Source organism: Etheostoma spectabile, chromosome 4 (assembly GCF_008692095.1).
Source record: "Etheostoma spectabile isolate EspeVRDwgs_2016 chromosome 4, UIUC_Espe_1.0, whole genome shotgun sequence".
Taxonomy (NCBI): Eukaryota; Metazoa; Chordata; class Actinopteri; order Perciformes; family Percidae; genus Etheostoma; species Etheostoma spectabile.
The window spans coordinates 25,160,760-25,174,906 of record NC_045736.1 but is presented as its reverse complement, the minus strand read 5'-3'; the positions used below and the strand labels follow the sequence as shown (position 1 = coordinate 25,174,906).

The window sequence follows — 14,147 nt, the reverse complement described above, 5'->3', positions numbered from 1 at the left end:
AAAATTGATTGTTCTTATTTTTTTAAGTACTCTTTTTTTTTCTGAAATTATGAACTTTTTATCAACCAAAATATTGTAAGACATTTTTTATAAAGCACAGTCGGTCCATTCATTTCCTTTTTTAATTTGTCAGCTTCTTTTTAGCTCGCTCAATTCTAGTCAAAAGTTTAATGTCGGACAGTCTGGCGAGGTCGGTGACTCGAGTCCGTTCTGTGTGTTCCGTGCCGTCGGTCTTCATTTCTGCTGACCTGACATGCGCTGCCGGCAGTCAGACTCAAATGACCAATCTGATTGGTGGAGTTCTAACCCTGAAATGACGAGCAGGATGAGCGTGACTAGAATCTCTCACGATCTCACAAACATCTTTTAAACTGACCTTTGTCGATCTGAAATGAAGTCAGATTCAGCAACTGCATGGCCTACTTCTCGCTTAAAATGTTTTCAGAAACACGTTTCGGTGAACTATTTTAGTAAAATATGAAATCATATTCTGAATGAGCCGCCACGACAGTCTGGCTTTGAATTTCCGGAGAAACCAGACTCATGTGGCGTGTTCGTCCGTCGTGTAGGTGTGTCACGGCTCTTAGACTGGACATTTATACAGACATGAACAATTGGAATTTCAATTTTTGGAGCTTGACCCATACTAGCATATATAGGACTGAATGTATTTGCCTCTGCTTTATCAATTCGGAGAATTCAGTTTTAAATGTGTTCCTAGCAAGTGCCCCAATTGTTTGAAAGTGCAATGCAAAATCCCTGTAGTGCCCCTTTTAACAATACCAGGAAGAATGTGAGCAACAAGACATTGTGTTGATGCTAGAAGATGTAAAATAAATGGATATATTCTGCAGGGAAACTTTTTGTATTTTACAATACTATGCATTAGGCAAAACCTGATTTTGTCTGTTGATGAACTTTGTTCTATTTGAATATGACTTGATATGAGTGTATACGGTTGGCTAGCAAATTGTAGCTATCTATTATTAAAACTGGGTACTTGTTGTTTCTGATGCCTGAATCCTTCTCAGGAGCGCTCTCATCTCTCCCTAGTTGGCACCTTTGGTAGTTCTTTTTAAGTTTTTCATGTTACAGGTTTCAAAATAAAAACAGGGTAACGCTTCAGTCGGGGGTCTGCTAGCGAGGAATGGTATTTGCCTTCCAGTAATTGGTGTGCACAAGAGCACATAAGGGTGTGCATTGGGCTCTCTGTTGGGCTGAGTGTTGGCTTGTGACCTGTTGTGAGGATTACAACCCAGTGATATGTCTGGATGGGACAGAGCCAGGAGGGGAGTTTCCACCCAGCAGGAGCTTAGATGTGGGGCGAAGACTCAACCTTTCCACTCAGACTGTTGCCCAAGCCGCTACTTTGTCCATGAGACTAATTATGGTTCATCAAATGTGTCAGTCATTACTTCGATTAAATAGTTTTCTAGATATGAGCCTGGATTTAAGTTGACATGACTCATAAGAAGGAAGTACAATGAAACCAAAATTACTTTCTTTCAATAAAATACATCCAAAGATAAAATTAAGTCTGGAAAAATATGTTTTAAAGAAAAATGTTGAATTATGTGCGAGCTTTGCTTTCAAAAATCATATTCATCAATTTTTTTAATTCTTTTTTTATAAAGAAACACAATTCAGGCATTTAAATACTTCTCTTAGAGAGTGACATTTAAGACAGTACTAAATGTGCAGTTTGAGCCTTACAGCTTCTCAACCAGCATTAACAGTCTGATTCGTAGCAATGTGACCATAACTACATTTTAGCATCTTACCCACTCTTTACTTATTACTTATTTTGATATGAATGACCCAAAATCTTGGGTCACATTAAAATATAAAGCAGTTGTATCATTTTTGTGGGATGTGCATTTTATGATTTAATTGTATTTGTATCGTAATTACCTATAATCATTCTGCAAGCCAGTGCAGAATGCTCTCCTTTACTATGCTAACAATCTCAAACATCTTATTAAACACACACACACACACACACACACACACACATACACACACACACACACAGTTTCCATGGAAACAGGATCCAAGGCCTTTTATGGTTGTTTGCCCAAGACAACTAAAAATGGTCTCAGCAGCGATGCAAAGACGGGAGATAAATCATTTGGATAATAAATAATGGGACATGTACTAACATAGAACGTGATAGGGTGTTTGTTGTTGCCTAAAGCAGTATTGTTATTGAATTTAGATCTAGACATTGTCATATTCATCAGACAAATTCCCTGATTTTTCTATTTGTGTGACTCTTTTTCTGTTATGTTTCCATACTGTTTGGGTGGTTTTTGCACAGGCGTAGCTCTGCCTGTAATATGGACACTCACTGTAATGGCCACAAACAGACACACATTCAGAATCAATCACACCCACATATGGACACTTTCCAGCCGCGCTACCCTTCAGTAGCCTAATGTGTGTCTGAGGTCCAGATGGCGTAGCGGTAGGAGGGCTGATTCACAGTGCTAGCCCTAGTGCTAGCAGTCTAAGGTTTTTGGCTAGCCAAGGCTGGTTGGAGAAGGAGAGTCTGCAGCCAGCTACCCCTCTGAGTGACAATGGCAAGTGTACAAGCCATGGCTATGCACTCAGCATCTAACCGTCCTGTGGTTGCAGGGTAAAATTGCGTACTTCTTTTTGTGGGGGCCAAACTGTGTGGCCGTTTGACACTTCACTGTGTATTATAACAGCGTCATTTTGACTCCTGTGATGTTCTCATGGCTGCTTGCCTTATTTTGTTGTTTTGATAAATGCTTTCCTGTTTGTGCTCACAATGACAGGAAGTAAGCTGAACAAGGACCTGAAGCATTATCTGAGCCAGCGCTTCCAGAAATCCTCGCCTGACCACGATCTGCAACAGACTATCCGAGACAACCTCTACCGTCACGCCGTGCCTTGTGAGTCCATGACCGTCTTACTTCTTATTCTATCATTCCTTTTTCACATGTTTTTTTATCTGCTACTTGACTGTCTTCTCTATTTCCGGACATTTGTATGAACCATTATTTCAGTTCCTGAAGATATGCTGCCTTTGACACACTTTGTTTGTATGAGTTCTCACAGAACATTGTCGTGGCTCCTAACATTGTCATTTATTTTGTGAACTGAGGTCAGTATCTCAGCTCCAGGCACGGTCAGTTTTAGATCTATGTAATGATTGTGAGTATAGCTGCCTCACACAGACACATGGATGGTTATCTAATTAAGCCTGCTTATTTCAGTCTAATCCGAGCATGGTTCCACTTGCCTTTTGACCAATATTGGAAGTGCAGTTAGCCAGGCTGATTACTTCATACCCTCCTTAGAACTAACCTCATGTTGATTGTTTTTGTCCCACATCTTCCCTCTTCATGCTAAAATGGAGTTCTCCACCTGCCTCCCAAGCTGATAACACACAGTCAACACAGTATATGCTTTACTAATATTGTCTGATCCTTTTAGAGGTTTGTCCGGTGACTCTACAGTGAATAGGCTAGTATCTCATGTCCATGGGATCAATAGCACAATAGGCTTCATCCAAGTCCCTCACCCTCTATCATTAACCAGTATCTCCTCTATCAGAACTGGCTGTGTAATTCAGGAAACAGGCTTGTGTCTTTGACTTTTTTCCCACCTGACTGTCAATGTAGCAAATGAACACCGTAATAGTAGAGTAATGAAAGTGGTAACAGTGCAACCCCCTTGTGTGGGTGTGTGTGTGGATATGTGTGTGTGTGTGTGTGTGTGTGTGTGTGTGTAAGGGGGGGGGTGGGGGGTGGGGGGGCTGATGAATCATGTTGCATCATGATGCCAATCTTATGTTGTTATTCCTGATTTGCATATAACACAGAAATCAACAGCGTGAACCAATCAAAGCCAGGCTCATAATTGTCATGATACCTGAATTGGAAATCCCTGCTGGCTTTAGACACAGCATGCCTCACTTATGAAGGAGAGAGAGGGGGGGAAGAGACAAGACAAGTAGATAAAAAGGTGCAACTGCAGAAATGACTGGGCTATATGCAAATTACATGCATCATTTTATTTTTCTCTACTTCCTTTGCACCACTTCAATATTTACCTAAATGGTTCTCATCTGTTGACTTTTCAATTCAGTTTATTCATGATCCTCTGACTCAAATTACAATTTTGGGTTCAGGAGGCTTGTTTAAGGGACTTTATCTGTGTTACCTCCACTGCCACAAGTCAGCCAGACACTGGTGGAGGGTGGGGGTCTTACTATAATGACCATTTTAATCCCCGAGTGGTCTATGGCACACCAGTAAAAATCCTGGTGTTGTTAAGAGTAAACAAAGCAAGAAGGTGTTCCCCAGGCCATGTGTTTTATGGGACTGTAAAGTTTTTGTTGTGTTGAACTCGTAGAGGAGTGTGAAACTCACACCGGAATATTACATTTACAAATAATTTGCTGCAGTTTAATTTTTTTTTCTTTGTGTTATGGCCAGACATGTTACACTAGGCACAGAGTCCAAGAATAAGTACTCCCTATTGCCCTTCAGTCCCAGAATAATACAAGACAAGCGCAGACAATGTATAGGAAAGCATATATTATATATGTAGTGAGTGATTCATAAGTGAGATGGATTTGCTGTGACTATTTTGGCCTGTGATTGTGAAAGGTCAGTGTGTGTCCATGTTGACGTATGTCCAAAGGTTGTTCAAAGCACTGTCCATGAGGTGTAGGTGTGAATAATGCACAGCAAGCATGTGGAGAAACAGATGGATAAGTGTGTCTGTGGTTGTTGGGGCTTTTCCTGCCTCAATAATCCCTCCTATAAAAGTCTCAATCTGTTTTTGTTTTTAATGAATTTCAACCAAACTCATAATTGGTAAGTTTGACTGAATGAAAATACTAATTTTGCGCATTTCTCAGTTGGTTGTAATTGAAAACACTGGTTGTTTTTGCAAGAACAATATATATATTAACACTCCAAACTGATTTTTATCTGGATCTGGAATGTTCTGTCGGCTCTTCTTCAATGGCTAATTCTCCATGTTCTCTCTCATCATTGTCTCTGCTAACTCACCATGTTGGGCCTGGGCAGGGTGTGGCACCTTCTCTGATTAGATGCATCATTGTCTATCTTCACTAATGCCTCAATATCACTACATATCACATATCGACTCTACTTGACTTACCTTTGGTACCAAATACATTTCTTGCAGTGTAGGTGAGATTTTTAGCTGATTGCAACTGCATGTAAGTGCCATGACATCATTATCAATGCTACACAACTATCGCTGGATCCTTTTATCCGCATCCTAGTCTTGCATTGCCAGACCTATCTCTAAAGCGCTGCAGAGTGAGATTCACATCTTCAACATTCCGGGATGGGAGAAAACATGACCAGGTTTATTGGCATTTCTTTAAACCAATCACAATCGTCTTGGGCGGTGCTAAGCGCCGGACAAAGCAACGGTTCCTCTGCACAATAGTTAAACAAAAGTTGTTTCAGACGTGCAACAGAAAACTCTGATACAAGTGACAATTCTCTGTGCCCAATCGGTGGACTGCACTGTTTAACCCTCTACAGTATTATCGGCTCAGCTCGCTTGGAACTTAGACGGAGGTGATACAAAAATAAGTAACAGGTACATTCCACAACTTTTGTCAATGAAAAACAGAAAATAGAGCGAGTTGAGGTGAGCCGTACCATGCAGTGGACAAGAGGCATAATACTTGTCCAAGGGAATTCAAGGGAAGCGATAAGTAATACCTCATTGGCTTCCCTCATTGAGCACTGCCAGTTGTGTTGGTTGGACTGCAGCGCCGTATACACTACAGCAGGTATTGAACTCTGATGGCAGGTGAGTGTTTGCTCTGTGCCACCCATGCACACCGTTCCAATATCTTAGCAGACCCAACACTGAGACTTCATTTCTTGACAAAACTAGTGGGGCGCTCTGAGTTTTGAGAATGACCTTATTTCAGATTGCAATTAAAAAAATGACAATGAGGAAGTATGTTTACACACAGTAGAAGGGAAAAAAATAGCTAACATAAACTATAGAAAGAGTTTGAGAAATCCCTAACACAATGTAAAACTACTTTGGAGAATCGGTATGTATAAAGCAGTGAAGTTCACTAGACCTCTAGAACTTCAGGTAGTTGTACATGTTCCATAAAGTTGGTTGTAAACTTAAACTAGTCTCTTCTCTTACATCTCCAAAAAGTCAGTTGTTTCCCATAACAGTGGTAAGATTCGAAGCACAACACTCTCACCCTCCCCCATCCGCTGAGGCGTCCGTCGGCTTCCCTTGTGGTCACCCCTTCCGCACGTTCAGCATTCCCAGTCTCCCATTATCCCCACCAACCCTCCACCCCCCTCTATTCTGCTCTCATTCCTGACCCCCTCAACTCATGACACCGCTGCCTCCCCTACTCTCACTGCCACTGCTGCTCCTTCCCTCCCTCCCTCTGTATCACTCCGTTTCTCTCATTTTTCCTGCCGGTTGATCGGAGCAGTGGCAAGAGGAAGAAGAGACTTGTACCTGATTTTAAAGCTCAGCATTGTGTCTACGAGCCTTGAAAAGGGAGCTCTGGTCTGTCCTGCATCTAGGCAAGTAGAATTATTGTCTGCTGTAATTGTTGTAATGCTGATGGTTTGGTATTCGTTTCTCAAATGAGCAAGGGTCTGCAGAGGGTCATTTTCACGTGCATGTGTGATGAATTGCGGGGCTAGCAGCACAGACAATTTGACGACTCGTATATAGGCTAAGAGGACGCCTCGGAGGGAGGTGTGGGCTGAAACCACAGGGATGGAGATGGGGGTGGGGTGGAGTTTGGGTGTGGGAGGGTTGGAGAAGGGGGGGGAGGGGATGGGTGGAGAGGAGAGAGAGGGGGAATGGAGAGATGCAAAAGCCTCTGACACACTCAAATCAATGCTGGCTCTAGCTAGCCAGTCAAGCTAAATAAACATATGTACGCTTCTATCACTTGTGTTTGTATAGGACTTCACTGTGCTATTCGAGTCGGGCATGTTGCTGCCTGTGTGTTTCCCTACAGTTGATACAAAAGCAGCATTTCTGGTTCTGGTTTGCATCAATGTGATTGCATCCACAGATGCAATCACATTGAGTGTCACCTGAACAAAAGAAACTCACAGTACCATTTCTAAACACCAGAAGGTAGTAAATCAAAGTGGGAAAAATAAAACTCAAAGAAGATTTAGAAGTGAACTTGAGACTGTTTTGGCTTTGATGACATGTATCAAGTAGGAAGAGGATGTATGTCGGTCATTACTCTTTAAATAAAATACTTTGTCGTGCATTACGCAAGGGATGTTGTATTTGTCAAGGCCTAGGTAAGCACATTTAGATTGGTCTTTCCAATGTGCTTCCTGTTATTCCAGTTCTCAGTTGAATTACACAATCACAAAGGAAAGTTTACTTTGCCCTGCATTGGACTTCACCCTACAGCTTACGTGATGGCCACAGTTGAAAACAATTTTTGTATTAAAACAGTTAATCTAGACTCTGGAGTAGTTGGTAAATCCATGGTCTGACTCTGTTGTGACCTGAGTGGACACTGTAAAGTAAAGAGGCACTCTCAGTAAGGCAGCTTTATTAGACTCTGGCTAACTCTAGTTAGGGGACACAATGGCATGGACTTGTTTTCCTTCATAAATTGTTAAGCATATGTTATTACCTGGTTGTTATTAGCTGGTAAGAAGAAATTCTATGTCTATATTTTGTTTAAATTAAAGGAATATTTTTGACATTTTGGAAAATTTGCTTATTTACTTTCTTGATTTGAGTGTTAGATGAGGAGATTGACACATGTCCCATATCTGTCTGTTAAATATAAGTGTATTTCACAAATGTTAAACTATATTTTTGAGGCTAATATGTTATTTGTTGTGTACTGGATAGGCTAAGTTAGGTTTACTCAATATACTGTGATCTAGATAGATAGATTGATAGATAGATGTTTATTGATCCCAAGAAAAATGGGAAATTTCGGTGTTGCAGCAGCAAAATCAGTCATTAAACATTAAAATCTTCTTTTTTTTGCTGTCCTTCCTCTACAAATGTGTTTTAAATCTTTCAAATCCTGTTAACATACATGACCATTGGGGAGGGACTAGAGGCACGACACCATACCCGTATCAGTTTGATGACATTTGGACTAGGGGATCCCAGCATGCAGTAGGTTGATCAGAGGGAGTCCGTGAAGGAAACAATAGGAGCCTGAGTTGATGCTGGTGTTTTGTTTGCATAGCTCAACAGCATTAGGAAAAGTCAAAGGAATGCTGTCAAACAAAAGAGTGAATAATAGGTGGAGTCCCCCAGATTCATGGCCCCCGTTGCCCCACCCACCCACTTTTTACACAATGTATTGAATGCACACACTTGATCACTGACACTGTTGCGCACAAATGTAGGACGGTAGGCATGAAGGTAGTTTGAGCAAGTTAGGCCTCTGCATCAGTACAGGCGGCAAATGATGTTTTTCTAAATGTGGATGTTTATTTGTGACTCTCATCTGAGTCTGTTCCGACAAATCAGAAATGGTTCCTTTTCATTTATAGAAATGGCAGCTCATAATAGCCTGTCATAAGAGTTTGCAGATAATGATGCCTTTCTGTCTGGCAATGGCACAATGCCTGAATGCATGATGTCATTATATAATATATGCCATCATCAAACTCTGTCAGTATGTCTTCAATTTCCTTCCTTAAAACTAGTGATAGACCGATTTTATCAGCCGGCCGATATATCAGGCCGATATTTGCGTTTTTACGTGTATCGGCTGCTGCGTTCACCGATAGTTTTTTTCCCCTCGGCATTACTTACAGACAGGCGTCCACAGGCAGCTCTGTGTTGCTGGAGACGCTGCAGTTCACGTGCAGACCATGCTCTGCCCCTCCACCACTGGCACCATGGCAATCATAAATTACAAATCAAGCACTTTATTTCAATGGCTACTTTTCAAGTTTATTGTTTTCTTAAATTATTTAAATGTGTTTTTTTTGTGATGACCTGATTATATCTGTCTTATATGTCAGCAAGCAATGCATCATCAAGGCTGTGTTGTAGATGTTGATGAAAGCTTTTTACCCTTGCACAGTTAACCATATGCAGTGCACCTATCCATATGATGCACGTTGCACACATCATGTGGGCGATATGAACGTAAGATGACTGCAGTGACACTGATCTGTGTTTTTGTTTATTATTTTTAAAGAAATGGCAGGGCAGATTTCAAAAACCAATCCAGTGTGGCAGCGTTTACATTTTTATGATGTAATCGGCGAAGGCTGATGAAAAATAAATCGTTATTAGCACTAAAAAAATCCATATCGGTTGATCCCTACTTTAAACTTCAAGGAAGCGCAGTGTGGAGTATGAACTCTTTTGATCTATGGGACATATTTATTATGGTCTATTTCTATAGGCTCCTTTTGGCTGCGGCCAATCAAACCATGTTTGATTTGTGCCAAGATGAAACATCTCCAGAGTTGGGTCAAAGTGCACCCGATTAGCCTCCATGCTTCTTTTACCTGCCGTGCTGTGATGGAAAAGCTTTTTTTAATGAATTTTTAGGGAATAAATGTGTTTATCCACCATTTTACTGCTGCTCCTTACACAACTAGTCATAGTCATGGGTAAGCCCGCTGCTTTTACATGTCATCAACTCAAGACAAGCACATAATCAGTTAAAGACACCTTCAAGTGGGTAGCCCTTTTTAGAATGAAGATGTAAATCCCTTTTTTGACTTGTCAGACCAAGTCAATCCAAGCCAGCCTGTGTGTATGGATAAAGCCTTTTAGTAGTGTGTTACGTATACACTGTAGTGCCTTAAACAGGGACCACCATTAACTGTTACACCGTCGAACGGATTGTTGATTACAGCTACAGTACAATTAAGATGAAGAATACACAGGGGAGATGCTACATGTAGCAAAATCAAACATTTCAAGCGTAATTTTATGCTTTTGCTTCTGGAACTAGCCTGTTCCCAAATAGCTAGCTGTTAGCAAATGTGTATACTCTTCCAATCCTTCCCTCTGTCGTTATTGCTGGGGGGCACAACTATGTCATGGCAGGTGTAGTGCTCAGGACCCAAGGAAGGGCAGTGTGGGGTTATTTAGATCGGCAGTTCTCAAGAAAGCTGCAAAAAGCAATATTGGACGCCAAGCAATCGGCACGTTCCAAAACAGACATTATTTCAATGGCACTGCACTAGTAATAACACAATACATACAATCACGTTCAATCCACTACATCAAGTCATCCTGTCCGCTTGGTGAAGAGGTCAGTGATGGGTACAGGCAGCTGCAGAACCGGACCCAGAGAGGCAGATGCCTGGCCTTACGCTTAGAAGTGGTGAAGTTACAGGTCACAGCAACTTAATACGATATATAGTCTCTGGTTTTTATTTAATATTTAGTGCCTGCAAAAGTTTTTGTTATATAGTGTAAGATATTTTATTGAGTTTCCTCTTCTGAGTTGTACCTCTTGGCTTGTGTACTTTGTTACTTCTTTTTCAGCCTGAATGTCTCGCCAAACCATGTTCAAAAATCTGGCAGTTGAATAAATTGTACTTGATACTGAATAAGGTTACCTTAACGCTAAAAAAGGAACGAATAGTTAAATAATCATATTGAACAGCCATATCCGATTCAACTGACACAATTCTGAATCGGGGACATCCTTACACATTGCATTGTGGAACAAAAGTGTCCATCAACACTACACTCAACAATCAAGTAAATGTAGTATGCATACTAACTTACGTCTTACTTTTGTGAATCTTACAATTAAACACCAGCTTAGAAGTAGTATTAGTAAGTATGGATTTGGGACGCATTTAAGCAGTATCTGACAGAATATGGCACATAACATACACTGTTGACCTCCCTTTTGCATTGTCTCACTGCTGTTCCCAACCCCCTCCTTTGGCCATAAAGCATAACAAAGGAATCCTACATATGCAGAGTTGTCTTTTTTTCTTTAACTTGTACATGCACAGATGTGTGCCAGTTGGACAGTTTGACTAAGCATAATCAGTTTTGGTTAGTTAATATTTTATGTTAAATCTTGTATGAATCCTAAGACCTCCTTGCCTTTACTATTCTTCCTGACTCTTGTCCTCTTCACATGTTGGTCAAGGATGAGTTGTCTAGAAGTTGTTAAACACCCAGAGCATGTGTATGAGTTTTTGAGTATAATCAATGGCTGGGGTTGGGCAAAAAGAAACGGGAAGAGAAAAAAGAAGGTATGGGTGAACAGGCAAGAGGATTGGAGGGAGAGAGAGAGAAGGGGGAAGTGGGCGGGTGCATGTGGGTGCCTGCGAGACGGGAGACAGCGGGGATCAGTCAGTGAGAGAGAGAGAGAGAGAGAAACAGAAGCCTAACATTTGTGTGTGTGTGGGTATGAGATGGAGCACACTATAAGCCAATGTGTAGATGCTGCTTAGCTCCCATTAGCTTAGCATCACAAAGCCAAAGCTGGACAGAGGACAGACACACGGGAGGACGGGGAGGGTGGAAAGGAGAAGGAAAAGTGAATCTGCACTGGGTTTTCTTCCACTCATCCACACCTGATTGGATTTTTTTGTTTTTCTTCCACTGTCTCCTGTCGACGTGGTGTTGTTCTTTGGACTGTAAGACAAGAAGCCCCTCACAGGCTCTGAGGTATTATGTTTTGTGATTTATTTTGAGGAGGGATGTTGAGGGTTGCTGTAATTTAATGGTTGGGGGTTGAGATGTAGCGAGATGGAGAGGCAGGCGGAAAGGATGGCTGTTCATCAGGCGGAAGGCATCAGGAGCAGAGCAAGAGAGACGGAGGCACATTGCTGGCAGTAATGGAGGCTGATGTGTTGTGGTCAAACGGAAGCTGTGTGTGTCTGTCTGCGTCTGTCTGTCTCAGGTATGCGTGTGTCTGTGTGTGTTTATCTGTGCCCCGGTTTGATGCCTGTGTGTGTGTGTGTGTGTTTGTGCAAAGTGTCACTTACCGTGTGTGTGTGTGTGTGTGGTGTGTGTGTGTGTGTGTGTGTGTGTGTGTGTGTGTGTACAGTATGTGTGTTTGTGGTGGAAGCGCTCCAGCTCTGCAATGTCTGTATTAAGGCGATGTGATCTGTTGACATGCTTCATCACATTGGAAGCCATTACCTCCAGCAGCAAACTGCTGCCTGTCTGTTTGTCTGTCTGGAGCTTCCAGGATGCTAAGATTAGCTTCTGCCTCTCCTTCATCCTCCCTCCTTCTTTCTTTCCCTCTCGATCCATCTCGTGTCTGGCTGACCCCCCCTCTCATCTCTATCATTTCATCCTCACTCTCTCCCTGCCCCTCTAAATGTATCGTTTTAAAACCTCTCTTTTCCATTTCCATGTTGCTGTAGTTAGTAGCTTGCCCGTGGTGCTTTTTTTCTGGGTGGAATAAAAAGACAAAGGCCGGCTGTGTGTGTGTGTGTGTGTGTGCGGGGGGCATTTTCAGGCAGGTTTCTGGCTGATTTAGCTTCACACTGCACTGCTGGCCCTTCAGGTTTTTTCTTATTCTAATCTCTCTATCTTCCCTTCCCCCGGTCCTCCGGCCTCTGTATGGGATTCATTTAGAGCTGAAAGCACTGCTTATGAAGGGGGAAAAATGAGCATGTCACAGGTCCAGAGAAAGGCCTGTTTTGATCTATTGTGGTGCGTGTGAATTGTCTCTTCATTGCAAGCCTCTTTTGGCCAGCCAGAGCAGTACAAATACCCTCCCCTGACACAAAACACACCATCCCAAATGAAAGGCATCCGTTCCCAAGCATTGAAAAAGCATAGCTAAAACTGCCCCCCTTCAACATTTAATTCCCTGCCAACACCACATGGAGAGGACTGAGCTTTTTGTGGTTTGAAGAATCAAGTGGGATGGTTGGTGTGTCCGTTAAGCCGGAGACTGGAACCCTTCCTACTACCCACAACACTAAAACGCCAAAAAAAAAAAAAACCTAGCCAGAATGTAGCTACAAATTTGAGGACTGGAAAATGCTGGTATCAGTGGCCTGTGCTTTTGGTTGGATTAACCCTTTCCTGGGACAGATGGCTCCATCCCCCTGCAGAGCTGACAAAACCCAGTCAGCTCGTCACCCCAGTTGCATTTGTGTGTGTGTCTGTGTTCATGTGCATGTTTTTCACAAAAAAGAAGCACTGGCAGGCAAGCTGTGGCAAAGATGGTGGATGGATCTGTTTTGGTTTGGGAATATGACGGCAGTCTGCTAGCCCTCCCCTTGTGTTTGTGTGTACGCACATGCATGCAGTCGTGTGTGTCTTGAAAATGATCCATAAAGACATGCCTCAGTATCTTCTTGGAAGATGTGGACTAGCTGGTTAGCTTGACATCGAAGCATGTTATTTGTGGAGATTTAGAGAAATGTGTCTGTAATAGCTTATGCACAACAGTTGGGTGTATGAATGTTGCCAGATTTTCAAGGCAGGGCCATTACCCATATTGTGTCTCTATTAGAATCTAACAGCTACATACAATATTCTTTACATGGCAACTTATTTCCGCAAAGTAGATGTTACAGTTAACCTACACATAACCAGTTTGTAAAACCATGTTTCCCAGGTTACATCAGAAAAAAAATAGATATGATTGTATAAGGCTGGGCAATATATCGATGTTATATCGATATCGCGATATGAGACTAGATATCATCTTAGATTTTGGATATCGTAATATGGTAATATGGTAATATGGTAAGTGTTGTCTTTTCCTGGTTTTACAGGCTGCTTTTTAGTAGACGGATGTGATTTTCTGATCATACCTAGCGGTTCTATTATTTACATTACATACTAAATCATGAAATCATTTCTGGAGATTATTTATCAAAATCTCATTTTGTGAAAGCACCAATAGTCAACCATACAATGTTGTCGCAATATCGACATCTAGGTATTTGGTCAACTAATTGTGATATTTTTATTTTTTTTCTATATCGCCCAGCCCTCTGATTGTATGGTATACACAGCAATGTGTGTTACCTCCATTACAGTCCTCCTGTGTTAACCCATGACAGAAAGACGTCGAAAAACCATAAACACCTTGAGAGTAAAAGTGTTTATGTATGTTATAGTAAGAAACGGTGAAATGGTGGTAAATTGTGATTTTGCATAGTTTCGTAGTGTGTTTTTTGTGTAGGAAA

General features: G+C 41.7%; 1 protein-coding gene across 9 annotated transcripts in view; it reads left to right on the top strand.

The window, feature by feature from the left end:
• The window catches only part of magi1b (membrane associated guanylate kinase, WW and PDZ domain containing 1b), a 143,745-nt gene that overhangs the window by 62,617 nt on the left and 66,981 nt on the right, over nucleotides 1-14,147 (top strand). For 8 of the 9 annotated variants that reach the window (XM_032514816.1, XM_032514815.1, XM_032514817.1 and 5 more), the window contains exon 2: nucleotides 2,799-2,915. In XM_032514816.1, coding sequence (XP_032370707.1) covers nucleotides 2,799-2,915 — 117 coding nt within the window. Of the gene's footprint in view, nucleotides 1-2,798; nucleotides 2,916-11,344; nucleotides 11,659-14,147 lie in introns of those variants that run through there. The other variant, XM_032514819.1, reaches the window with a different exon arrangement.